This window comes from Lepus europaeus, chromosome 4 (assembly GCF_033115175.1).
Source record: "Lepus europaeus isolate LE1 chromosome 4, mLepTim1.pri, whole genome shotgun sequence".
NCBI classification, from domain to species: Eukaryota; Metazoa; Chordata; class Mammalia; order Lagomorpha; family Leporidae; genus Lepus; species Lepus europaeus.
The window spans coordinates 128,943,485-128,971,262 of NC_084830.1; the positions used below are offsets into that span (position 1 = coordinate 128,943,485).

At 48.4% G+C, this 27,778-nt stretch overlaps 1 protein-coding gene and 1 pseudogene across 2 annotated transcripts; one reads left to right on the plus strand and one right to left on the minus strand.

Annotated features, from left to right (window-relative positions):
• Positions 1–7,561: 7,561 nt before the first annotated feature.
• LOC133758533 (cysteine and glycine-rich protein 2-like) lies at positions 7,562–15,733 on the minus strand (annotated as a pseudogene).
• Positions 15,734–15,855: 122 nt separating this feature from the next.
• On the plus strand, positions 15,856–26,624 carry ATOX1 (antioxidant 1 copper chaperone). 2 transcript variants are annotated; one of them, XM_062188803.1, is made up of 4 exons: positions 15,856–15,978; positions 19,943–20,018; positions 23,449–23,618; positions 26,488–26,624. In XM_062188803.1, the coding sequence occupies exons 1-3, from the start codon at positions 15,973–15,975 to the stop codon at positions 23,571–23,573; spliced, it is 207 nt and encodes a 68-aa protein (XP_062044787.1). In that variant the 5' UTR covers positions 15,856–15,972; the 3' UTR covers positions 23,574–23,618; positions 26,488–26,624. The 2 variants fall into 2 exon arrangements, with proteins under 2 accessions (XP_062044787.1, XP_062044788.1); XM_062188804.1 differs by lacking the exon at positions 26,488–26,624 and adding an exon at positions 23,896–24,233.
• Positions 26,625–27,778: the final 1,154 nt, after the last annotated feature.

Sequence of the window (27,778 nt, forward strand, 5' to 3'; positions counted from 1 at the left end):
TTATGACACGTTATCCAAAGAATATTTCTGTTTGTGTTCTTCTTGCCTTTTATGCAATATAAGAGGTGGCTAAGCTACTATTTTTAGAATGCTTTTTCTGTGAAATAGTTAATAATAAATTTAAAAAATCAGTACATAATAATAATATGTTCCAGAAATCACCACTCATTATCATGGACTCTGAAAAAGAAAATGATTACTCTATATACAGTGAGATTTACACAATATCCTTCTAGTTTCCAATATAAAACATCCAAGAGAAAATGTTCTCTGGTTTCCCCAAATCCAGCCTTTGATCCACTCTATCATACTTTCTGAACCTCTCCTTAACCAGAAAACTTAGAAGGAATATGGAGACTATGAAGAAATCTTCTAGAATATCCCTAAGAACTTATTTAAAAGATTCTTGCAATAAAATACAGAGAGCGAGTATTTTAACCACAGCCTCAAGAGTTATGGTGTAAAAAAACCTATTTCATGTTTTTATTATCCTAATATTCATAATCTTGGAGATATATAACAAATTTTAATATATACCTAGCACTGTTTTAAATGCTCATTTAATGGCATGCATAGTGGTATGTGTATAAGTATAATGTGTGTGTGTGCATGTCAGAGAGAGAGAGAGAAAGGCCCTCTTATCTTCCAAATAGATGAATAATGTAGCTTCTATATAAATTGATTCCTTTATTTTTCAAATAAAAGACCTTTCAGAATTGCTAACGTGCCCCACTGCATCCGGGTCTCTGCTATCAGAGGTGCTTCTGCCTGGTCTGCCATAAGTTCCAAAGATCTTCATGGCTTACTCTCCCATGACCTCCAGATCTTTTTCCTAACACTATCTCTCCAAGGAGAACTTCCTCAACTATCCCATTAAAAATGCATATGACCTCCATTCCCTGGAATTCCTATTCTGCATCCTGCTTTTTCTCCTAGCACTAATCATTAATGTATTAATGTAATATATCTTACTAATATATAGTAATAAATCTTACTAATTTACTTATTAACTTATCTGCCACTATTTTGTTCACTTTAAACTATCTCTGACATATCAAATAGGATTGGATATGTAATAGATGTTCTAAAATATCTACTGGATGAAATAAATACACTGGCTATATATGAGATACAGACAACACTCTTTACATAATGATTGCCAAAAAAGTCATTTTAGTTTCTTATGTGGTGTATTATCATAACTTGTTTTAGCCGTTAAACAGGATGACAATAGTTTTTGTTGTTGTTATTGTTTAAGAAATTTTAGCTGGCGCCGTGGCTCAACAGGCTAATCCTCCGCCTTGCGGCGCCGGCACACCGGGTTCTAGTCCCGGTCGGGGCGCCGGATTCTGTCCCGGTTGCCCCTCTTCCAGGCCAGCTCTCTGCTGTGGCCCGGGAGTGCAGTGGAGGATGGCCTAAGTGCTTGGGCCCTGCACCCCATGGGAGACCAGGAGAAGCACCAGGCTCCTGCCATCGGATCAGCGCGGCGCGCCGGCCGTGGCAGCCATTGGAGGGTGAACCAATGGCAACGGAAGACCTTTCTCTTTGTCTCTCTCTCTCACTGTCCACTCTGCCTGTCAAAAAAAAAAAAAAATTAAAAACAAAACAAAAAATAAATAAATAAATAAAAAAGAAATTTTAAAGCACTCTTAAGCATGGTAGATAGCCTCATATAGCCATCGTCATCATTATGTATGTGGGGGGGGGGAGTGTGAGGGAGACTGAGAGAGACCCAGGTCTTGCTTCATAAAGATCTGCTTCTATGTTTTTAACAAAAGCTCTTAGTACCTATCAGTATAATAAGACTGTATTATCAAAATGAAGGTGTTGGGCACAAACCATTTTTCTTAGGGATTTGGGAATGAATTTAATGAATACACAAAGCAGGACTAACCTGATTTTCATCCTCATTGGCAGCATCTGGACAAAAATACAGAAACCAAAGTTTAAGGAATGTAAAATATTTAATTAATAACTCATTCAATGTGGTGTCTTGATTGCTTTAAAGATAATATGTTGTAAAACTACAGATAATTTTTTAACACATTATGGTTTATCACAGCAAATAAAATGAGACTGTTGCACTAGAAGACAGGTTTATGCATTCACAAAGGTCCAATCACTCAGAAAGGTTCAATTACCTTAGGAAAGAATACTGATGTACTTTCTGATTGCTTCAAAGTATCTCATTTCAAAAATGTCAAAGTATAATACAATCTACTTAAAAATCATAGCATACTTATCTAATGCACAATACCAATCATAATTCACAAATATATTATACACACATAAAATAGATATTCTGAATTATGGCAAAAACTAAGATCAATTAAAATTAGACTGCTACACTCACATTAACAGGCTCTTTTGTATCTACACACTTATTTAGGGACTCATTTATGTATAATGACTTCATTTATTCTTTGAGATTCTCTTTTTAAAAGTGCAAATGCTTCAGGGCAAAGTAAGTCTAGGTAATCTGTGTTCTCTTCAAAATTCAGACAGCAAACAAAACCCCACAGAAGTTCCTCTTACTTACTTTCAATCCAGTTAGGATTTGAAAACACAAACATAAAATAAGCTAAATGGCACTACTGCTTTAAAACAAGAGGCAAGTGAATTTGTTTTAAAAAACATTTTAGTTACATGTGCAGTAATAAAATACATATACTAATTCATGTTTTAAATGTGTGTATATATCTATATTATATTATATGCAGTATAAATGGATATCCTTGGTGAAGGGAAGATGTAACTTTTCAGAATATAGAATTACTGAAAGAATTGCTCATGGAGAAAATTTCAGCTTATCTCAAAACTAGACTATGTGCCAACGTTAAAGACAGCAACCTAATATAAAGCCAATTACATAAATCCCCAAGACTGAGTTGGCACAATATTCAAAGTTACACACACTCGTATAAATATTTTTTGGTCGGGGTAAGGGCAGAAAAGTCCTTTCCCCATAGCTTTGAGATGTGTGGCAAGAGGCTTAGATTACGTGCAAATTACTCACCTTGAATGAGGCAAAGAGCCAGGGTCAGAAGCATGGGCACTGTGACTGTTTTCATAGTGAAGATGATGTAAGTCGGCTACAAGTCTACTCCGTGCATTGCTCAGCTGGTGCTCCAAGACGGAACTCGTAGCAATGCAGCTCACTTTTTTATATACTGGCACAACTGGTGACACATTCTAAAACCAGTTGGTCAGGCTCATGCTAGATAAATATACCAAACCAACTGAGCTTCCATCCTTACAGCGCAGTCAGGGTGGCAGATTTGAGCAGGTAATGTCTGTTTCTAAGGTATAACGTGTTTTCATGATACCTCCCAAATAAGGCAATAGACCAGGTCTAAGGACCCTACACGTAGCTGAAAATTCCATACACATACAAAAGCACTGAATTCCTCAGCAACACAGACATAGTACCTCATACACAAACAGGTTTCTTTTTTAAAGATTTATTTTATTTATTTGAAAGACAGAGTTACAGAGAGAGGTAGAGACAGAGAGAGAGGTCTTCCATCCGCTGGTTCACTCCCCAGATGGCCACAACAGTCAGATCTGTGGCAATCCAAAGCCAAGAGCCAGGAGCTTCTTCCAGGTCTCCCATGCAGGTGCAGGGACCCAAGGGCTTGGGCCATCTTCTACTGCTAGCCCAGGCCATAGCAGAGAGTTGGATTGGAAGAGGAGCAGCCAGGACTAGAACTGGCGCCCATATGGGATGACGGTGCTTCAGGCCAGGGCTTTAACCCGCTGTGCCATAGCGCCAGCCCCACAAATAAGTTTCTAACGAGGCTTCCTGTGTAAGGGAGAGAGGAGGGCAGGAGAAGACGGATTGGTTGTCCTGCAAGTCAGGCACAGATTTAAAGATTTCCACATCTGGAGAGCACTGCTTATACTAAGAGAACTGAGAATTTCTGTTCCTTCCCTCTGTGGATGTTCTGAAGTATCTGAATTCAGTGTTACAAACTCATAGAGTTGAATGGCCCCTAGACAACCTGCAAAATCCCAAAATTGAATACACATGGGGACAGAAACTTGGAGAAGGAGAAATGATGTTCCCAAGAGCACACAGTTTGGATAGAAGAAGCGAAGCCAGCACTCGCAAAACAAGTTTTGCCTTCTTTTCCCTCCATACACTGCTTCACCCTTTTACATTAGGAAGAGCAAAAACTTTGTGAAAACAAAGCTTGTTCAAAACTACTTTTAAAAAATTTTCTATCCCAAAGATGTTTTATATCCTAAAGCTTAATCCTATACTCTATCCAAACATTATAAAAACACTCAAAGTTTAGCCTTCCATAGCCCATAACTGTCTAAACAATAGCCCCAAAATTTTTTGATTCAATCATGTTTTCCCTAAATTAAATTTATTCCTGCATTGCCCCACTGTTTAGAATCCTAAGGAAGAAGAATTAAACTATAAAATACAAAGATATATAGTGACATTTTCTTTTTTCTTCTTTTTTTGACTGGCAGAGTTAGACAGTGAGAGAGAGAGAGACAGAGAGATAGGTCTTCCTTCCGTTGGTTCACCCCCTAAACGGCCTCTACGGCCTACGCTGCGCCCATCCGAAGCCAGGAGCCAGGTGCTTCCTTCTGGTCTCCCATGCAGGTGCAGGTGCCCAAGCACTCGGGCCATCCTCCACTGCCCTCCCAGGCCACAGCAGAGAGCCAGACTGGAAGAGGAGCAACTGGGACAGAACTGGTGCCCCAAGCGGGACTAGAACCCGGGGTGCCGGCGCTATAGGTGAAGGATTAGCCTAGTGAGACACAGAGCCGGCCTATAGTGATATTTTCTATAGAGTTTTCCTTCTCCTTAGTCCCTTCTTCCATTCTACAAACCATACTTCATATCTCCAGCTTATTTCACCCAATCAGCAGAAGAAAGCATCTGAAGAACAATGCCAAGATGACTGAGGCCAGAGCCAGTTTAATTCCACTACTTCTCAGGGTCTCCACATTCATAGATGAAAAGCTCCACATCCATAGAAGAAAAGTTACACTTCATGTAAATGAAGGCATTTTCATGGTTACTCGATAAAACTGACCAAGGCAGATCAACTTCAGAATAATGCCAATATTCTGAGAACCATCAAAGTGAGACTGTGTCCCTTTTTGCCCCATAAAATAATTTATTTCCTATAAAAATCTAACTGGGGGCTGGGGTTGTGGCACAGTGGGTAAAGCACAGGCATCCATATGGGAGTTGGTTCATTTTCCAGCTGCTCCACTTCTGATCCAGCTCCCTGCTGATGGCCTGAGAAAGCAATGGAAGATGGCAGAAGTACTTGGGCCCCTGCAATCCACATGGGGGACCCAGAGGAAGCTCCTGACTCCTGGCTTCAGCCTGGATCAGCTCTGGCTGATTGCAGCCATCTGGGGAGTGAACCAGAGTTCATTCTTTTTCCATTAAGTTATAATGGACATTGGTTCTATATATTATGTATTTATTTCGTAAAGATTTATTTATTTATTTGAAATTCAGAGTTACAGAGAGAGAAGGAGAGACAGAGAGAAATCTTTCATCTGCTGGCTTACTCCCCAGATGGTCACAATGGCTAGCATTGGGCTGGGCAGAAGCCAGAAGCCAGGAGTTTCATCCAGGTCTCCCATGTAGGAGGTAGGGGCCCAAAAACTTCAGCCATCTTCTGCTGCTTTTCCCAGGCCATTAGCAAGGAGCTGGAAGAGAAGTGGAACAGCTGGGACACGAACCCGGTGCCCACATGCAGGCAACAACTTTTCCTGCTATACTATGATGCTGGCTCCAGGAGATCTATTTCTAATATTGTATTTTCAATTTATGTATTTATTTATTTATTTTTTTTTGACAGGCAGAGTGGACAGTGAGAGACAGAGACAGGGAGAAAGGTCTTCCTTTGCCGTTGGTTCACCCTCCAATGGCCGCCACGGTAGGCGCGCTGCGGCCGGCGCACCGCGCTGTTCCGATGGCAGGAGCCAGGTGCTTTTCCTGGCCTCCCATGGGGTGCAGGGCCCAAGAACTTGGGCCATCCTCCACTGCACTCCCTGGCCACAGCAGAGAGCTGGCCTGGAAGAGGAGCATCCGGGACAGGACCGGTGCCCCGACCGGGACTAGAACCCGGTGTGCAGGCGCCGCAAGGCGGAGGATTAGCCTAGTGAGCTGCGGCGCCGGCTTATTTCTAATATTGTCTTTTCAATTTAAAACAGTGACAGCCAGAGCCAGAGCCAGAGCCAGAGCCAGAGCTAGAGAGAGTTAGAGAGAGAGAGAGAGAGATACAATCCACCAATCTACCTGTTCACTCCTCAGATGCCCACAATGGTGGGAACTGACGAAAACAGAAGCCAGGAAGCCAATCCAAATCTCCCAAGTGGGTGGCAGGAACAAACTACTTGAGCTATCACTGTGCCTCCCAAGTCATTATCAGCGCGAAGCTGGAACTGACAGCAGAGCTGGGACTTGAATCCAGGCACTCTGATATGAGACACAGGCATCCCAATCAATATCTTAACTGCTATACTAAATAATGACCCAAGGATCCCAATCTTGTCTCACCAATTATTAGCTATGTTGCCTTGAGGAAGTCACTTTTTTTTTTTTTTTTTTTGGACAGGCAGAGTGGATAGTGAGAGAGAGAGACAGAGAGAAAGGGCTTCCTTTTTGCCGTTGGTTCACCCTTCAATGGCCACTGCAGCCGGCGCATCTCGCCGATCTGAAGCCAGGAGCCAGGTACTTCTCCTGGTCTCCCATGCGGGTGCAGGGCCCAAGGACTTGGGCCATCCTCCACTGCCTTCCCGGGCCATAGCAGAGAGCTGGCCTGGAAGAGGGGCAACCGAGATAGAATCCGGCACCCCGACAGGGACTAGAACCCGGTGTGCCGGCGCCGCAAGGCGGAGGATTAGTCTGTTAAGCCACGGCGCCAGCCAAGGAAGTCACTTATTTTCCCTGAGCCTCAGTCTGCTAATATGTGAAACAGAGATAGTAATATCTACATTGTACAATTTTACAAGCTGTAGAATTCATATATGTCTGTTTGTCTGTGTGTGCTTGCAATACTTAGAACAACGCCAAGTACCTGTGATAAGCTTTACAGTTAATGACAGCTAATCTTTCATTTTTTAAATTTTTTTTTTAATTTTTAAATTTTTTTATTGAGCTGCGGCGCTGGCCTGATCTTTCATTTTTATGCTCTTATAATAATATGGTTATCCTAGATAATTTCTAAGATTATAAGGAAAGTCAACATCTCTTGAACATGGATCATAACAGATTTTAAGGTTATTCAGTGTAAAATAACTCCCTCATTATGTTCTGAAATAAAATTAAAACAGAATAATGGATGTTATCTTTTTTGATTTTTAACTGTATTCTAAACTACACTGCCTAAAACAAGTCAAACCATTAATTGCTTAAAATCTACCAAATCACTGCTGGGTTTCAACCATCATTGATTCCTTGTACCTTTCTATAAAAATCTCTTCTAGATATTGATATTCTAATATTTTTTAATCTTCATCATTCCTTTCAGAACATATGAAATGAGATGCAGCCACATACTCCATAATTATGGTACAAAAGTTTAATGCCCAACAATAGAATTGGTGACTGTGTAACATGCTCTGATGATCCCAAATCTAAGTCAAATGGACAGTATTCCCAGGTATGGAAATGGTGTTGGGGTGGAACACAAGAACCAACAAATGACTGCCTCTCTCAAGAATCTCTGTTATGAGGAAAGGTTGAAGGAGTCAGTTTCCTTATTACTGGCAAAGAACTCACTAACACACAGAACCCACTGAAATGATGAATAAGAGGTTTGGAACTGATAACCATCTCCCAGAGGAGAAAGTGGCCAAAGGAACATTCAAGGAACACCCCTAATGTTAGAAGTTCCTGTCAGCTGGCTCCTGTAAATAGGGTTTTTTCTCTATTTCATTTAGGGAGCGTTGTTGAGGCACAGTCCTTTACAATAGATTTCGCCCTCCTTCTGAGTCGGAGTTGTTGCTTCAAGACTCTTGCCACATTTTGCACATCGTAAACAGTTTCTGTGCCAGGGCTTTCCAGTTCTAATTATCTTCTCAGCAGCTTACACATAATTCCCACATTTGGAACACTTCTCAGCACCTCCATATTTCTGAGCAAATTTAGAAGTGTTTGGATGTGTTGTAGGTCTGTGAGGTTCAACACTCTCTGGCTTGATGCCCAGTCTCTCAACACAGTCCATGTTGAGCATGACAGCTCCCTGGCCACAATCGAAGCCTTTGGGCCCATCCTTCTTTCCATAACAGAATTTGCAGTAGATCTCTTCATCATGAATTGCCACTGTGGCACTATCTAATTTTTTCCTGCAAACCATGCATAGGAAGCAGCAGAGGTGGAAGCTCCTCCCGTCGCACTGCACCTCTTCTGTGTGGTACACAGTCCTCCCATAGGCTCCACACTTGTTTCCACCTCCCCAGACAAGCATTTCAAGTCAGATCTGACTTCTCACCACTGGCAGAACAGACAGACCTTGTAGAGAGAAAAAAAAAAGAGCCTGCAACTCCACCCAAGTCTCCCATGCGGGTGGCAGGCACCCAAGCACCTGGGTCATCCTCCTCTAACTTCCCAGGCCATCGGCCAGAATCTGGATCAAAAGTGGAGCAGCTGTGGGGCTGGCATTGCGTTGTAGCAGATAAAGTCTCCACCTGCAACACAGGCATCCCAAATGGACTGGTTTACTTCCAATCCAGCTCCCTGCATCTGTTTGGGCCCCTGCCACCTATGTGGGAGACCTGGCTCCTGACTTCGACCTGGCCCAGTCTGGATGTTATGGCCATCTGGGGAGTAAACCGGAGGATGGAAGATCCCTCTGTGTGTCTCACCCACTCTCTGTAATTCTGACTTTCAAATAAATAAATAAATCTTAAAAAAAAAAAAAAAAAAAGTAAAACAGTCAATGCCTGAACCAGGGCTCCGATATGGGATGCCATCATCATATGCAGCTTTTTAACCCACTGTGCCATAATGCTGGTCCAGACTTTGTCTTTTCTTCCTTACTTTAAAATTTTTCTTTTTTACTTTTTTTCAAAGAGTATTTATTTGTCAGAGTTACACAGAGAGGCAGAGAGAGAGACAGAGAGAGAGAGAGGTCTTCCATCTGATCGTTCACTCCCCAGTTGGCCACAATGGCCAGAGCTTTGCAGACCCAAAGCCAGGAGCCAGGAGCTTCTTCTGGGTCTCCTATGCAGGTGCAGGAGTCCAAGGACTTGGGCCATCTTCTACTGCTTTTCCAGGTCATAGCAGAGAGCTGGATTGGAAGTGGAGCAGCTGGGACTCAAATTGGCAACCATATGGGATGCCGGCACTGCAGGCAGCTTTATCTGCTATGCCACAGCGCCGGCCCCTAAAATATTTTTATTACTTATTTGAAAGGCAGAGTTAGAGAAAAAGGGAGAGACAGAAATAGATATTCTATTCACTGGTTCATCCCTGAAACGGCTGCAAACAGCTCAAACAGCTCCTCTTCAGAGAGGTGGGCCTCTCTGAAGCCAGGAGCAAGGAGCTTCTTCTGGGTCTCCCATGCAGGTGGCAGCGGTCCAAGGATTTGGGCCATCCTCAGCTGCTTTTCCAGGTGGTTAGCCGCTGGATTAGAAGTGGAGCAGCTGGGACTTGAACCGGTGCCCATATGGGATGCCAGCATTGCAGACAGCTGCTTTACCCAGTATACCACAATGTTGGCCCTAGCCTCTGTCTTTTCTTTCTTTCTTTCTTTTTTTTTTTTTTTTTTAAGATTTATTTATTGGGCCAGTGCCGTGGCTCACCAGGCTAATCCTCCGCCTTGCGGCACCGGCACACTGGGTTCTAGTCCCGGTCGGGGTGCCCTCTTCCAGGCCAGCTCTCTGCTATGGCCCGGGAAGGCAGTGGAGGATGGCCCAAGTGCTTGGACCCTGCACCCCATGGGAGACCAGGAGAAGCACCTGGCTCGTGCCTTGGGATCAGCGCGGTGTGCTGGCCACAGCGCGCCAGCCGCGGCAGCCATTGGAGGGTGAACCAATGGCAAAGGAACTTTTCTTTTCTTTTCTTTTCTTTTTTTTTTTTTTTTATTTTTGACAGGCAGAGTGGACAGTAGAGGGAGACAGAGAGAAAGGTCTTCCTTTTTGCCGTTGGTTCACCCTCCAATGGCCGCCGCGGTAGGCGCGCTGCGGCCGGCGCACTGCGCTGTTCCGATGGCAGGAGCCAGGTGCTTATCCTGGTCTCCCATGGGGTGCAGGGCCCACGCACTTGGGCCATCCTCCACTGCACTCCCTGGCCACAGCAGAGAGCTGGCCTGGAAGAGGGGCAACCGGGACAGGATTGGTGCCCCGACCGGGACTAGAACCCGGTGTGCCGGCGTCGCAAGGCGGAGGATTAGCCTGTTAAGCCACGGCACCGGCCCTAAAGGAACTTTTCTATCTGTCTCTCTCTCTCACTGTCCACTCTGTCTGTCAAAAAAAAAAAAAAAAAAAAGATTTATTTATTTATTTGAAAGGCATAGTTAGAGAGAGAGAGAGAGGGCTTCTTCCTGCTGGTTCACCCCCCAAATGGCTGCAATGGATGGAGCTGGTCCAATCTGAAGTCAAGAGCCAGGAGCTTCTTCCAGGTCTGCCATGTAGGTACAGGGCCCAAGCACTTGGGCCATCTTCCACTGCCTTCCCAGGCCACACCAGAGAGCTGGATTAATGGGGAGCAGGAGAGTCTTGAACAGTTGCCCATATGGGATGCTGGAATTGCAGGCGGTCCGGCTTTACCTGTTATACCACCATGACGGCCCCAGCCTTTGTTTTTTATAATGAATCTCAATGATTATTAAATTGCTTTCCCTCTCTGCTTAATTTCCTCTCCCACACCCCAGTTTTCCAAGCCACTCAGTCTTCTACGGCTGCCTTGCCCTGTGCACCGCTGCTTGTGCCTTCGAGATGTATTTCCTGCCTTCATTCCCACTTCATCACACCCTCCTACCACCTCTCAGCAATCTGGCTACTCCCAGCCCCAGCCCCTCTTGCCTTCCCAGCACTCCCCTCCCTCCCCTCGTTCCTTCCGACACTAGGAAATCCCTGATGGATGGGGCGGTGTGGAAGTGAAGAGGTGAGTACTCTGCCAGGGAGAGGACCCAGAGCCAGGGAGGCCAGCAGAGGATTAGCAATTACAAGGTGAGCTCTTGCATTTTTTGATGCCTGCCATGTGCCAAACCATGTGCTAAGCAGTTTGCACACATTATTATATTCCAATAATACTACAAAGTAGGTATTGTTGAGTAAACCATGTGCCCCAGTCTGCCTAGAACAGTCATGGTTATATGCCTGCTGTCCTGGCATACATTTTATTTATTTATTTATTTATTTATTCGAAAGCCAGAGTGACTGAGAGCAAGAGAAACTTTCACACGACTGAGACCTGCCCCGTGAGCGCCTCTGCCGATGCCTCACCTCTCGTGACCCCCACCCTGGGGCACCACCACAAGGGCCGCGGGCAGCACTGCTCTGCAGGGACAGTGGCTGCCGCGCCGCTCCCGGGAGCCTGTCCGGTGTGGGACTCTGCTTGCGCCTCAGACATTCACAGGGAGGGTTTACTGAGAGGCTGTGCCTGGCTTTCACAGTTTGTGCACAGTAAACCTTTTAATCCCACGTGCTCCTGAAGGGCCCACACACACAGACAAGGTGAGACAAAGTGCGAGCTCTTCAATATGCTGGTTCACCCCCTAAATGGCCAGAACAGCTGGGGCTGGGCCAAGGTGAAGCCAGGAACCAGTAACTCCATCCGGGTCTCACATGTGGGTGGCAGCGACCCAAGTACTTGGGCCACCTTCTACTGCTTTCCCAGATGCATTAGCAGGGAACTAACTCAAATCAGTGCTGTAACATGGGATGGTGTCACAAGCAGCTTTTTTTTTTTTTTCAATAATTTTTTTCAAGCATGGGTTTTTGCTTTGCTTTTTGCTTTTTATTTATTTGAAAAGCACAGTTACAGAGACACACACACACACACACAGAGACACAGAGAGATCTTCCAACTGCTGGTTTACTCACCAAATGGCTGTAATAGCCAGGGCTAAACCAGGCTGAAGCCAGGAGCCAGGAACTTCTTCCGAGTCTCCCACGTGGGTGTAGGGGCCCAAGCAATAGAGCCTTCTTCTGCTGCCTTTCCAGCTGCATTAGCAGAGAGCTGGGTTGGAAGTGAAGCAGCTGGAACACAAACCTGCACCCTTATGGGATGCTGGCATCTCGGGCAGCGGTTTAACTCACTAGGCCCCAACGCTGGCCCCAAGTATTTCCATCTCATAAGTGAGTGTACTGAGGCTTAGAGAGGGAATTAATCAGCCCAAGGTCACACAGTTGGTAAATGATAGAGGACTGATATTCAAACTCTGTATGGCTCTGCTATGGACTGAACTGTGTCATCCGAAACTCTTCTACGATCTCCAACATGACAGTATTTGGAAATAGGGCCTGTGAGGAGGTGACAAAGGTTAAATGGGGTCAAAAGACCTAACCTGGCAGGGCTAGTGTTGCTTGCAAAACTGATATTCTATACCAGAGCACAGGTTCCCAGCTGCTCCGCTTCAATCCAGCTCCCTGCTAATGTATCTGGGAAAGCAGCAGAGGATACTTGGAACTCTGCCACCCATGTGGGAGGCCCAAATGGAGTTCTAGGCTCTTGGCTTTGGCCTGACCAGCCCCCCACCCCACCCCCATTGCAGCCATTTGGGAAGCGAACCCCCATACGGAAGATCTGTCTGTCACTCTGCCTTTTAAATATATACACACAAAAAACATTTTTTAAAAGGAGAAATACCAGAGCACTTACAGTGTGAGGACACAGCAAAATGATAGCTCTCTGCAAGCCAGAAAAAGAGTTTTTACCAGTGATGAACAGGATGGCACTCTGATCTTGTACTTTGTAGCCTTCAAAACTATAAGAAAATAAAGTTTGTGTTGTTTAATGCACTCAGGGTGTGGTATTTTCTTACAGCATCCAGAGCCAAGTGAGACAGGCCCTAATATTCATGTCCCTTCCACGCAGCATACTGGAGGTAGGGCTCCTCAGGCAGGACCAGTGTGAGCCAGTAACTGGTGCTGGCCTACATGGATCTATTCCACTTGTGTTCCTTGAACTGGGGTCAAGAGTGGACCCAGCATTCTCCTCCCAAAACTAAAGTAGGCAGCTTGTTGTCCCTCCCTGTATGGGTCTGGCTCCAACCAGAAACCACTCTATAACTTGAACCAGGAAAATGTAAAGTGTATAATGGGATTGCAGTAGTGAAGGAGTGGAGAGCAAGAAGCCAAGAGGACTCTAAGGACTCTAAGAATAGCGGGCACCAGGAGCAGCCACTGCCCATAAGGCTAAGGGAGAAGACTCCATCTGCACCTTAGGCTGACAAGCAAACCTTGTTGGAGAGGCACAGCTGTGACCCAGTGAATCACACAGAAGTGGCTGTGGTGCTATGTTGTTGGAACTTCCCAGTAATCCACCCTCAGGCTGGAAAACCACCCTTTATGGTGCAGGAAAAAGCTATTCAGAGAGGAATCTCACTGGACACCCTCAGATGTAAAACCTCCCAGGGAAAGCAGGGTGCTGGGGGGAAGGTGCTGGCTGCAGGGTGCAGCTGGTCCCCAGCCACGGAAGCCTGGTACCAGAAAGCCAACCTAAGAAGCTAGCATGCATACTTCAAGAGCCTGGTGGGACCAAGAAAGAAGATCCTGCCTTCTTCAGTGTCTCCCCAGGGCCTTCCTGATAAGGCTTATCCTACCAGTAGGCAAAGGGAAAAATAATACTGAAATGATGTAGGCTAGATACATTTCCAGGGCAGGCAAAAAGGATAACTAAAATTGAGACAATAAATCAGTAACCAGTATACATCCTCAAAATGGTTTTCATGTATTAAGACAATGGTTTTTCCTCAGCCAGTGGTTTTCCAAAAACCAAGGAAGGAGGGACCAAGGACTAAAAGAACACATTGAAAATAAGGGCAGGTGAATTTATCAAGAGGCCAGAAGTCCAAGCTGTATCTTATTTGTAGCTGGTATATGAAAATTATACATATATAGGGTATTTTTTAAAAAGATTTATTTTATTTTATTTGAAAGTCAGAGTTACACAGAGAGAGGAGAGGCAGAGAGAGAGAGAGGTCTTCCATCCAATGGTTCACTCCCCAATTTGGTCGCAATAGCCAGAGCTGCGCCGATCTGAAGCCAGGAGGAGGGAGCTTCTTCCCGGTCTTCCACGTGGATGCAGGGGCCCAAGGACTTGGGCCATCTTCTACTGCTTTCCCAGGCCATAGCAGAGAGCTGGATCAGAAGTGGAGCAGACGGAACAAGAACCGGTGCCCATATGGGATGCCAGTGCTTCAGGCCAGGGCGTTAACCCGCTGCACCACAGCAAACAGCTCCCATATATAGGGTATTAAGTGATATCTTTGTACATGTATATTTTGTGGAATATTCAAATTGGGGTAAACATATCTATTTCCTCAAACATTTATCATCTCTTTATTATGCAGACATTGTAAATGCTGTCTCCTGGGATCCTCTCTTTAAAGAATACACAGTATGTTAACACTATCTACACTCACCCCTGTGCAACAGAACACCAGACTGTCTTTCTCCTACCTATTACCTAGTCCCTGTTCATCAACTTAGCCCTTCCCCTTCTTCCCCATTACTCTCCCCAGTCTCTGGTAACCTTCATTCTGTTTTCAACGTCTATGAAATCAAGTTTTTCAGATCATGTGGGACTTGTCTTCCTTATCCTACTTACTGTAATAACCTGGGGCTGGCATGGTGGCACAGTGGGTTAAGCTGCCGCTTGTGATGTGTGTGACACTAGCATCCAGCTCCCTGTTAACGCACCTGGGAAGACAGCAGATGATGGCCCAATACTTGGGTCCCTGCCACCCATGTGGGAGACCTGGATGGAATTCCTGGCTCCTGGCTTCGGCCTGGCCCAGACGCAGCTATTCTGACCATTTGGAGAGTGAATCAGTGGATGGAAGATATTCCTCTTTCTTGCTCTCTGTCCCCCCCCCCCCCTTATAATTAATTTTTTTTTTTAAACGTAACGTCCTCCAGTCATCCACATTTTCACAACTGACAGGAAGAAATCCCAGTGCTTCCTAAGCTCACCAAGCAGTGCTGCTGCTGAGAAACCTTTGAAACTACTCAGACTGGCAGGGAATGTCCACACAGGACCACTGGCGGTGGTGGTGGTGAGAGAGAGCGCAGAACTTGACGAGCCCGCTTCCCTAAGTTTCCCAGGGCGGCCCTGCCTCCCCTCGTGGCAGTGGGTGCACCTCTTTGTCAGGGGGTTTCTCCGTTTCTCTGGGCGGGCCCACTCCTGCCTTCCGACTTGGGTGCCCGCTGTTCCCTGTGCCCTAAGTGCTCTTCCGCTGTCCCCACCCCTGTCCCCACCTAGCAGCAACTTCTCCCTCAGGGGAGCCCTCCCCTCGGGAACCGCCGCCGCCCCCTTCCAGCCCCACTTAGAGACCCCTCCTCGCTCCTGAACCGCGGCGCCGCCACCACTGCCCGCCTGCCTCCTCGCTCCCTTCTAGACTGCGGACGGGCGGCGCCGCGAGGCGTCGGGGAGGGAAGGGCGGGACCCGCGCTGTGGGCTGCCGGGCCTTTGCCTCGTGTTCAGCCGACGGAGGAGGGAAGCCTTCCTCACCGCCTCTCGCCAACGTGCTCAGGTGCTCGCGTTCCTGGCGGCTCGGCGAGCGACAGGCCCGGAGGGGGCGGGGCCCGCCGCTGCCGGACCCGGAGGGGGCGGGGCCCGCCAGCTGCCCGGCTCGAGGGGCGGGGCCTGCCCGGCCGCCCGGCCGAGGGGAGTAAGAAGGCGCCAGTCTTGCCAGTAGGCGGGGTTTCGCGCGCGCACGCCCGGAAACGCAGTGGAGTCCCGCCTTGCAGCCCGGAGACGCGTTGCCGCTGCCGCTCGCCACCACCGCCGCCGCCACCGCCGCCGCGTCTGCTGCGCCTGTCATGCCGGTAAGTGGCCGCGCCGTCGCCGTCTGCGCTAGCCTGCGGTGCTCGGCTTGCGCCCCGGCCACACCGCCGCTCGCCACTGGTCGCTTTTCCAGGGCTCAGGCCGCGGCCGGAGCTGTTAACGATCTCTCCTCCTCCTCCTCCCCAGCCGCCCCCAGGTTCGGGGACCCTCCAGAAAATCGCATCCGAAAGGAGTTAAATCTGGGGCCTGGCTGCAGAACGTTGGAACTGCATGGCCTCGTGTAGCTACAAACGCAAACCTTCCCTGCACCTCCGGGAAGTGGAGTCTCGGGGAGGGGACGGAGTGAGGCCGCGTGACCCAGGGGGTCGGTGTCCAGCCGGAACGGCCGTTACACGTGGACGCCCTGCCCTGGCCGCGGAGCTGGCCGGGCAGTTCTGAGCAAGTGGGTGGGTCCAGCTGTTGCCTCACGGGCAGGACGGGGTTTACAGAAGTTCTGCACCTGGCCTGGCCTCCTTTCAGGTCAGCGCTGGGCGACCCGGAGTGGACACAGTGCGTTTCACCTTACTAGCAGTCAAGTCCTCAGCCTGGACCCACCATTCTTGGAGAACCTGCCCAAAGTCGGCGCTGTACACGCTAGAGCTTGGGGAGGAATATGAGATATGCAAACTCTACAGTTTGCACACGCCCACACTAGCTGGCTTACTTTGCAGCTCACTTGGTCTTACATATATGCCTTATCTTTTAGATCTTAAATTTTAATTAATGGTTTCCATGTTATTTGAAAGGGAGAGACAGTTGGCTCATTCACACCCCACACCCCCCCATACCCTCCACAGCCATGGTTGGGCCAGGCGGCAGGCAGACACCTGGAACTCAGTCCCAGTCCCACTGTTGTTGGGGGCCAGGATGCAGCCACTTGAGGCATCACCTGCTGCCTGCCGAAGTGCACAATAGCAGAAAACTGAGCTGGGAAGGGCAGCCATGCACACCCGCGTGGGATGCAGGCATCCCAAGTAGTATCGTAATCACTGCACCAATTGCACCCCCCCCCTTCCTGCAGTGTGGTGCCAGCATCCCATGTGGGTGCTGGTTCAAGTCCCGGCTGTTCCTCTTCCAATCCAGCTCTCTGTTATGGCCTGGGAAAGCAGTAGAGGATGGCCCAAGTGCTTGGGCCCCTGCACCCACGTGGGAGACCCAGAAGAAGCTCCTGGCTTAGGAATGGTCCAACTGTGGCCGATCTTCCATCTGTCTCTCCCTCTGGCATTAATGCTACCTCTCAAATAAATGAAATATTTTTCTAAAAAAAGTAAAAATGAGAAGCCTAATAACTTACTGAAGGTGTTGTTGGAGTTAGAGTCAAGATGAAGCCCCTTTGTTTTCAGGCTCACTGTGTCTCCTGGCCTGACCAGGTGGGACCTGATGAACGGTCACAGCCACGTGGGAGGAAGTTTGTATCCTAGTTGCATTCTTGAGGTCCTGGTTGAGGTCCCAGCATTCAGTGCTTGGCTCCAGGGTTTCAGGTTTCCTGGCTATATACCAAGTGGGGACCCAGAGCGGTCCCGCTGAGCCCCTTTGTCTTAGCAGCCTATCTCTTTGGGAGCTTGCAGGTGAGCCTGAGGCCCCCTGAGCAGAGCTGTAAACATCTCAAATGTCATTTCCCTGTGGTCCTGAGCCAACACTTAATGTGGACAAAGAATGAGCCGGTACCAGTTGAGCAGGTCTACTTGTGGCAATGGTTGAGGTCAGCATTACTCAGCCTGGGCCTGGAAGCCGGCAGGTGCTTTCTGAGGGGTTGCAGTGGAGGAGAAGGCCAGTTTGAGGGTCAGTCTGTTTCAAGTCTCCTTCCAGGGGTTGTGACAAAGGACCCTCTTCATCACAAAACCTGACTGGCTCCATATCACAAGATGAACAGCTGAAGGGAATAAGGGTTTTGAGGGACTCTCAACTGTAGGGAGAAGAGTGTGTTACCTGAGAGGTGGTTGTTTTTGTTGCTGAAAAGTCATGAAACTACTTCAAGGAGTCACAGGTGTTTAACTGGAAGAAAAGAAAAATTATTATTATTTTTTTAAAGATTTATTCATTTTACTTGAAAGTCAGAGTTATACAGAGAGAGAAGGAGAGGCAGAGAGAGTGGTCTTCCGTCCGTTGGTTCACTCCCCGACTGGCTGCAACGGCCACAACTACGCTGAATGGAAGCCAGAAGCCAGGAGCTTCCTCCAGATCTCCCACGTGGAAGCAGGGGCCCAAGGACTTGGGCCATCTTCCAGTGCTTCCCCAGGCCATAGCAGAGAGCTGCATCAGAAGTGGAGCAGCTGGGTCTCGAAGTGGTGCCCATATGCGACTTCGGCACTGCAGGTGGTGGCTTTACCCGCTATGGCACAGATTCAGCCCCAAACTGACTATAATTTAAGGCAGGTTTTGCTTTGGCTGCAATAGAAGAAGCCATACAGTTGGAGTCTAGCCTTGGAAAGCCAGCTGCTTGAATCTTGATGTCAGTTTCCTCTGTACTATATGGTGATAATTCAGACCCAGAGGTGTTGAAAGAGTTTAAGAAGCCCCAGAGCCCATTTTTCTCAGGTGTATTATGTCTTCTCCCTGCCTCTCCCCAGTGGGTGAAACCCGCAACCCCCCACCCCCACCCCCACCCCCACAGATCTGTAGAGCCAGTGCAGGCAGGTGGTACATATCAAACAGTGCAGTGAAATTGAAAATGCTGAGTGGCTATGATCCTGTTGGTATAGATAAGAAAACTGGGGTCGTTAGGGGCAGACATGTGCCTAAAGTCTTCCAGCAAGATATATAGTTGTATGCAGAATTCTACTTCCGGTACTCAGTATTTTCAAGTGATCTATGAAAATTGTAGCCATTGTGGTACTCCATCAATTTGTACAGTTTTTAAGTTTCTGTTTTAAAAAGCGTAGCTATTGCTTTCTGAAGGGGAAGGAAGAAAGAAATGGAAGAAACAAAGCATAGTAAGAATCCCAGGAGCAACTTTTTGTCCAGTGGAACCCAGTACTAGGCCCTCATCTCTTTACCTAGTATATTAGTTACCTATTGTTCCTTAGTAATTAACTCCAGACATTGTGGTTTATTTATTTTTACAGATTTATTAAATTTATTTGAAAGGCAGAGTTACAGAGAGAGAGGGAAAGACAGAGATCTTCCATCCACGGTTTTACTCCCCAAATGGCCCCAGCAGCCAGGGCTGGGCCAGGCGAAAGCCAGGAATCAGAAGCTTCTTCTGGGTCACCCACATGGATGCAGGGGCTCAAGCTTTTGGGTCATCTTCCACTGCTTTCCCAGGATCATTAGCAGGGAGCTGGATCAGAAGTGGAGCAGCCAGTACTCCCGCTCATATGGGATGCCAACGCTTTACCTACTTTGCACAGCACTAGCCCCAAAACAGAGTGGTTTAAAAATCATCAGCGTATTAGCTCAGACTGTTTCCTAGGGTTGGGAGTGTGGGAACAGCTTACCTGAGTGGCTGTTCGCAGGATCTGTTGTGAGGCTGTTGCGATGATGTTGGCTGCAGCTGCAGTCATCTAAGGCTGCCTTGGGGCTGGAGGGTGCAGTTTCCCACCTTGTGAGCCTCTCTGGATGGTTGCTTGAATGTCTCTAAGATATGGCAGCTGGCTTCCTTTAGAGCCAGAGATCCCAGAAGGAGAGCATGGCAGAAGCCACGTGAAGTCACCTCAGCCATATTGTACTGGACACACAGACCAACCTTGAGACACTGGAATGCAGCTACTCTAGGGTATCCATCCCAGGAGGTGGGGATCATTGAGGCTAACCTGAGAGCTGGCTGCCATACTAAAGCCCTGTGTTCATCTGTTCACCATCCTGGAGAAGGACCATTTCCCCATTTTGCAGACATGGAAAACCAAGGCAAGAAGGAGTTAAGTTACTCACTCCTGCTCATGCAGCTGTAGATGCCAGAGCTGGTATCTGAAGGCAGATGTGGGTCTGCAGTGTGGGTCTCCTGGCTTATGGTTCTCCTTGTTTCAGAAACACGAGTTCTCCGTGGACATGTCCTGTGAAGGCTGTGCCGATGCCGTCTGTCGAGTGCTCAACAGGATGGAAGGTACGTGGGTGACCATCAGCTGCAGTCTGGGGAGGGACAGATAGCCTTAGAGTCCAGTGCCTGTGGACATGGCTGGAGAAGCCAAACTGTGAGCTGCTCATTAGTCACACTACAATGTGTTGAGCTCTTAGCACAGTGGCAGGCACTGTGTGCAGTGGCTGGTGTCGACCACATTGTCGTATTGTCACCACAGCCATTTCAGGAGCCGTCTCTGAGTACCTGTATTCTCAACAGGAGGGAACTGAAGTTCAGAGAAGTTGAGTAACTTGGCTGGAATTGAGCTTCCCACAGGCCAGCCCTGCAGCCCTCACGGGATTCAGGAACATGCTGGTGATCTCCACGGTGATAACTTTGGTAGCTTGTGCCATTTTCCATGAAAGATATTTAAAATGGTAACAGTTTCAAAAATTAATTTTGAATCAATCACCTGCAGAACTCATAAAACATCTCTTTTGAACTTATCTGGAAAATCAGCATTCTCATCCAGCCCTCTCGTTTCACATCTCGGGAACTGGGGCCCAGAGAGGGCCAGGATCTGAGGTAATGACCAGGCTGTGATCAGAATTCTGATAGAGCCAGGGCCCCAGTTGCCTAACAAGATGTTCATTTTTAAAACCTTCTGTAGAGGTCACACCCAGTTTTCAGGTGGCTTCCCCGTGGCTGTGATCCCAGCAGCGGTCCCCTGAGCTGTACTTTCCATCTGTGCCATGGGAACGTTGATGCTGATGTCCCAGGGGGGAAGTGACTGCACAGGCAGTGGCAGCTTCTAGCCTCGTGAAGTGGAAGCTTAATTTGAAAGCACGTGAAACAGTGGAAAGAACTGGCTGTGGACTTCCCAGGGACTGTGGGCTGTCCTCCCTCGGGCCTGGGCTTCCCCAGCTATGTGTGGTATGGGAATGTCAGTCTGTATCAGCTTTTGCTGTAAAATGCTGCATGGGAGCCCTTCGTAGACAACACCTCATTCTCTGGGTGGAGAGGGGACAGGCCTGCTTTCCTTCTGATAGCTCAAGGACCCTTGCCCAGGACCCCGGGCTTGAGGGAACACAGTTTGAAATCCACTGTGTTTGGTGATCCCAGCGTTTCTTCCAACTCCATGATGCCTCCAAGAAGGAGGGAGATCCTCCTGAACCCAAACACACAAGTCTAGAAAGGACGCACAGCCCCTTTCCCTCTTGGACACCCATTCTGTGCAGATTGGAAGATGGTGATCAGATCCTATCTGATCTGATTTTTTTTTTTTTTTTTTTGACAGGCAGAGTTAGTGAAGGAGAGAGACAGAGAGAAAGGTCTTTCTTCCGTTGGTTCACCCCCAAAATGGCCGCTACGGCCGGCGCGCTGCACTGATCCGAAGCCAGGAGCCAGGTTTCCTCCTGGTCTCCCATGAGGGTGCAGGGCCCAAACACTTGGGCCATCCTCCACAGCACTCCCAGGCCACAGCAGAGAGCTGGACTGGAAGAGGAGAAACCAGGACAGAACCGGCGCCCCAACTGGGGCTAGAACCCGGGGTGCCAGCGCCGCAGGCGGAGGATTAGCCTAGGAAGCCATGGCGCCGGCCTGTGATCTGATTTTTAAGGCCCCTTGACTGATGCTTGAGGATCTACCTTTGAGCTTCAGCAATTTTCTCTGCCGTCTGTCACTGCTGTCCCTGCTTGGGTGGTGCCCGAGAAGGGTTAGAAGGGTTTTCTAAGTTGTTGAGGGCCCTAGAAGAGTGGTGCTGGGCATGAGCAGTCAGCGACTGATGGCTGACCTAGCTGGGAAGACCACTGGGGCTGGCCTGCCTCCTCCATGGACAGTGGGGAAGCTGAGGCCTATAGTGGGCAGGATGCACCAAGGTCACCTAACAGGTCAGTTAGAACCTATCAAAGGCCTTCCCTCGGCATCCTGTTATTTATTTATTAAAGGTTTATTTATTTGAAAGAGTTATCAAGAGAGAGGAAGGGAAGACGAGAGAGAAAGAGAGAAGCTGATCTTCCCTCCACTTGTTCACACTCTAAATAGCTGCAACAGCTAGGGCTGGGCCAGGCTGAAACCAGGAGCCTGTATCTGCATTGTGGTCTTCCGTGTGGGTGGCAGGGGCCCAAGTATTTGGGCCCTCTTCTGCAGCTTTCCCAGATGTGTTAGCAGGGAGCAGGATTAGAAGTTGAGCAGCTGGAACTTGAACCTGTGTTCTGCTGTGGGATGCCAGAGTCACAGGTTGCATAACCTGGAGCACCACAACACCAGCCCCTCCATCTGCATTCTTTTGTCACAAGACTTTGGCCCCTCCCCTGTGCTGTTAGGACCTTAAATTGGCTTAGCTTTTTAGAGGCAATTTTGCACTATTAGCATTCAGAACATAGCAGTCCGTTGTTTCACAGTTTCTGTTCTTCGAAATCCTGGTATGGAAATATTTTCACACGTTTTACAAGTTATGTTTAAGAATGTTGAGGCCAGCGTTGTGGCGCAGCAGGTTCAGCCACCTGCAATACGAGCATCCCATGTGAACACCAGGTCGAGTCCCCGCTGTCCAACTTCTGCTCCAGCTCCCTGCTAAGGCACCTGGGAAAGCAACAGAAGATGGTCCAGGTGCTCAGGCCTCCGCAGACCCAGATGGATTTCCAGGCTCCTGGCTTTGGCCTGGCCCAGCCCTGGCAGTTATAGCCATTTGAGGGGTGAACTAATGTATGGAAGATTGATCTCCCTCTCTCTCTTCCCCTCCACCTCCTTTCCTCTGCCTTTCAAACTAATACATCATTTTCGTGGAAAAAAATGAATGTTTATATAGCACTATTGTAATAGAAGTGAGACGTTAGAAGCCACCTTGGTGCCCTTCAACAGAATCGGGTACTTCTGTTGGTGTGTGGTTCATGCATGTCGTCGAAGGCTGTAGCTGTTAAACAGAGTGAAGTAAGTCCAAGTGTGCTGAGATAGCAACACAGTTTGGAAGCTGCAGAGTGCGCTATGAGCAACACCCACTTCTGAAGTGTGACGCCGTGTCGGGAGCCATTTTTCATTCATATGCGGCAGAAAGGATGGAAGCTGTACTGTTCACAGTGATCTCTGGGGATGGGATTAGTGGGGTTTCTCACAGTAAGTTTGTTCAGAAATGTTTGCTTTCTCAGAAAATGGTGCATCCATCCATATTACTTTTGCTGTGGAAAAAGACTAGAACGCTAATGTAGAGCAGGAATTGGGCCAGATCCAGAATGGATCTCATATTTTTAAAGGGGGGTCAAGAAGTACACACATGGAAGACTGTGCAGCTGGGTCCGTATGTGGGCAGCAACGCCTACAATGTGTGTGTGTTCTCTGCCTCTTTACGGCAAAAGTACGCCAGTCCCTGGTGCAGAGGAAGCGGGCTTTTGAAAGTAATTTAAGAGCCTGAACTCTTTCTTGCTGTCCTAGGAGGGTCTCATTTCCTCTGCCCACACCCTGTTTCCTCTTCCTGCAGGAATAGAGTTTACAATTGACCTGTCCAACAAGAAGGTTTGCATCACTTCTGAACACAGTGTGGACGTCCTGCTGGCAACCCTGAAGAAAACGGGAAAGGCTGTTTCCTACCTCGGCCCCAAGTAGCAAGAGCCTGGAACCCCAGCCCTCAGGATGGACCAAAGGGGACAGGTGAGTGAGGCCCCAGCACTTTTATCAGGGTTACACTGTGGCCTTTGAGACCTTGCGAGCAGCAGGAGAGCACCCTGGGTTACTCTCAACCTGCTGTGTGTGTTCTTTGGAGTATTATAAATACTCCATTATTGACTAATGCAGCTTGCGGGTTCAAAGGCCCTTCTAGCCCACTGAAGTAGATGGACTACTGTGTAGTAGTGGGAATGTGTTTCACGGGCAGCAGGGTTTAAGTTCAGAATGTGTGACCCGAGCAGTGTGCCTTTTGCTTTGGTAGGTTGGCTGTCCTGGAGCAAGCATTGAGCATAGTAGTGAAGACACCACTTGGGATGCCCACATCCCATATTGGAGTGCCCTGTGTTTGAGTCCTGGCTCTGCTTCCAATTCCAGCTTCCTGCTAATGTGCATCCTGGGAGGCAGGAGGGTGATGATGGCTCAAGTAGTTGGGTCCTTGCCACCCATATGGGATACTTGGGCTGAGTTCTTGGCTCCCAGCTTAGGTTTGGCCCAGCCTTGGCTGTTGTGTGCGTTTAGGGGATGAACCAGCAGATGGGAGCTCTGTCTGCTTATTCGTCTCTCTCTGCTCTCACATAAATAAATAAAAACTTTTTAAAAATTGACTGTCCTATCAGAGTTGAAACTTATGTCCTGGGCCTTGTGTTCCTGTGCACTGAGTTAATTCAGGCTTTGCCTCTCTCTCCACTTGGAACTGCCCTCAACTCCCTGAGCGTGCCCTCTGCTCAGACTGTGTGTCTAAGCAGAGTGCTCCCTTTGGTTTAACGTAACCCAAAGAGGTAGTAAGAGGCACTGTGCCAGCACTCTTCACCCTGGAACAAGGAGACCAAACTCGCCGATGTGACCTTCCTTCCTGCCATGCCCTGCCACCATCAGTCTCAGCAGGGCACTCCTGGCTGTCCATTCCCACGTGACATATTTGACTGCTGAATTACAGTGATTGACACATCCCTGCTGCACCCTCAGTGCAGTTAAACAACAGTTGGGACCCAGGGGCGAGGGGAGGTGACTTGAGCAAAACCCCCCATAGGTGAAAGACAGAGGGAGGAAGACATTCAGGAGTTCTGTGCTGACTGTAAGTGGCAGGACTGTGCATAAACCCACAGAGAGCTCCCCAGGCAGAGGCCAGCTGTAACAACTGGCAGGCTGTGATGGGCCCTGCAGCTGCAGCCTCCTTGCTAAGGATACCCGTTTGCCTCTGAGCCAAGGCAGCACTCTGCGTATGTGGTCACATCGCGTGCAAGCCACATACTGTAAGGTGCACGCGTTTTCCTCATGCCCTCCCTAGGTGCAACCCACATTCAGAATGAGCCCAGGATGCATGACAAGAGCTGGGATTCTCACTCCGGCTCCTCATTGTGCTTTTCATATGCCTGGGATTTGGTTCCTGTCTGTAAAATGGGGTTAAGACCACCACCCTGCTTTTCTGCCTTGGGGTCATCGTGCCATCCCCCTGAACAGGAGGGATTATCCTGTACAGGAGCAGAGCACTCTCAGTTCCCACCGTGCTGGGCAACAGCATTCCTCACACCGTTCCTCCATCTGTGGGAGGGTGACTGGAGCCCTCTGTCTCCCCAGACAGCCCTGGTTCACATTGTAAGGTTACATTTGGCAAAAGTGGAGGGCAAGAATAGAACTAAGTGCCTGAGTGAGCTGTATCCATGGGGGAGCCCCAGGCCAGACACCTTGGATTGGAGGCTCCTAGCTGAACGCGGAATTTTTTTATTTTAACAGGAAAAAGTCACACCTGCTGGTTGTAAACCATATGTAGCTTACTGCGTGTTTTTCTCATACCAGTTTTTTTTCTTTATTGTGGTGACGTTGACGTAGTCTACAGTTAGCCAATTTAAAGCATACCACTCGGTGCATTTACAATGCTATACACCCAACACCTCTTTAGTTTCAAAACCTTTTCATCATCCCAGAAAAACACCACACTCCCAGTCAGCAGCCATTCCCCAAGGACCCCTGTCCAGCCTGGCAATCACTAACCTGTCTCCGCCACCCTGGATTTGCCTGCTCTGGGCGTCTCCTATCAAAAGAGTGACACAACCTGTTGAACTTTGTGTGTCTGGCTTCTTTCATTACGTTTTCAAGAATGAGCCAAGTGGCAGCATGTGTCTGCACTTCATTCCTTTAGGTAGCTTAGGCGTCCTCATGGTTGTTTATTTTCACCTTATCCCAGGACGTTTCAAACATACAGAAGCCCAGTGGCAAAATGAGTCCCCATCATGCAGGCCCAACAATTGCCAGTCCGATCACTGCCAGCCTTATTTCCACCTATGTTGTGTCCCCATCCCCAGCTGATGCCAGACCTGGTATCATGTTGCCCGTACCCACTTCAGTGACCATGTGGAGACTCAGATGCTGGGACTTAGGGAGGATCGCTGAACCACACAGCTTTACCCTCGCTCTCGGGCAACACCCACCTTTGAAGTAAGTTTTAACAGGCTTCCTGGTGACCGACTGAAGCTCAATTTGGAAACCTCAGAGAGTGTTTGTTGGTGATGCAGTCACGTTGGCCTCCTGGTTCTTGGCTGATGTGTCTGCTTCTGACTTTGTTCATTGTCTCCCCAGCATAAATGGAAACTGGGCAGGATTCTCTGGGCTGAGTATCCTAGTAGCCATGGGAGCACCCCAGAGGAAGCCCTCAGCTGTGATTGGCTTAGCAAGGTTACTGGGTTCATGGCAGGCACAGTGTGCAGGGCTAAACGTTCCAGTCCTGCTCCTGCACCGGGGATCTCCCACCTCACATCCTGCCAAGGCCGCTTTGTGCACCTTTACTGCTTTTGCAGTGTGGCCAGGTCCACAGCAGATGGCGCCTTTGTTCCACCTAACTTTTCATCTTTCCTAGGGTGCTGCTCCTCCCCTGCCTTCCAGAAGGACCTGGAACCTGGCAGTCCTGCTCAGTGGTAGGAGTTTCCCACGGAGACCCTCCCTTGCCCTCTGCTTCCCAGGTTCTCTGCAATAAAATCAAACTGCTTTGTTGGAGATGGTGTGTCTTGCGTGATCTTTTATTAGATGTAATTGATTTGAAAGGCAGAGTAACTCTGAGGCAGAGACAGAGATCGTCCGTCCACTGGTTCACTTACCAAATGGCTGCAACAGCCAGGGCTGGACTAGGCTGAAGACAGGAGCCAGAAACTACAAGTGGGAATCTCACATGGATAGCAGGAACTCAAGTACTTGAGCCATCATCCAGCGCATCCCAGGTTCATTAGCTAGGAGCTGGATTGGAAGTAGAGTAGCCAAGGCCTGAAAAGGCACTCCAGTATGCGATATGGGTGTCCCAAGTGCAACTTAGCCCACCACGCCACAGCACAAGCCCCTCCTACACGGTCCTGACGTCACCTGCTCACAGGCAAGCCGTCCCCGTGCTTGCTTCACTTGGAGTCTCCAGAGATTCTGACTGGAGTCAGGCAGCCTGCAGGCTCTGATTGCAGTGTGCTGCGTCATGTCCCGCCTTGCGCCTCGTTTTGTCCTCTCTATAAGGTGAAGACATTGAGCCAGATCAGTGATTTCCTTTCTTTTCATCACTTCCTAAGAGTGCATAATTTTTTCTGAAGATTTATTTTATTTATTTTAAAAAAGAGTTTCAGAGAGAGAGGTAGAAACAGGGAAAGGGCCTGCTAGTTCACTCCTCAAATGGTCACAAATGGCCACAATGGCCAGAGCTGAGCCGATCTGAAGCCAGAAGCCAGGAGCTTCTTCCAGGGCTCCCATGTGGGTGCAGGGTCCCAAGGACTTGGACCATTCTCTGCTGCTTTCCCAGGCACATTACCAAAGAGCTGGATCGGAAGTGGAGCAGTCAGGACTCGAACTGGCACCCATATAGGATGCCGGCACTGCAGGTCAGGACTTTAACCCGCTGTGCCACAGCACCAGCCCCTAGATTGCAGATTTTGAAAAGTATCAAGTGACTCAAGTTTAAGGGATAGCAAATAATAAGGTAGTTGGGATAATGGGAAGAGGCCGTGGAGAGAGATTGGGATAGAATCCAAGCAGCAGTGCCTCCTTCTGGAAGTCGGCAGGGTACGTGATACCCTGGAATGAGAGGGGGTCCTGGGACTGAAGACCAGAGAAGGAAGCTTCATGTGAAAATAGAGGAGTTTATCCTGACAATCTATATACAAGATTTCAGCCCT

Coding starts and splice junctions, on each gene's coding strand:
- ATOX1 (XM_062188803.1), top strand. Junction 20,019..23,448: donor AGTGCTCAACAGGATGGAAG/GTACGTGGGTGA, acceptor CTCTTCCTGCAG/GAATAGAGTTTACAATTGAC.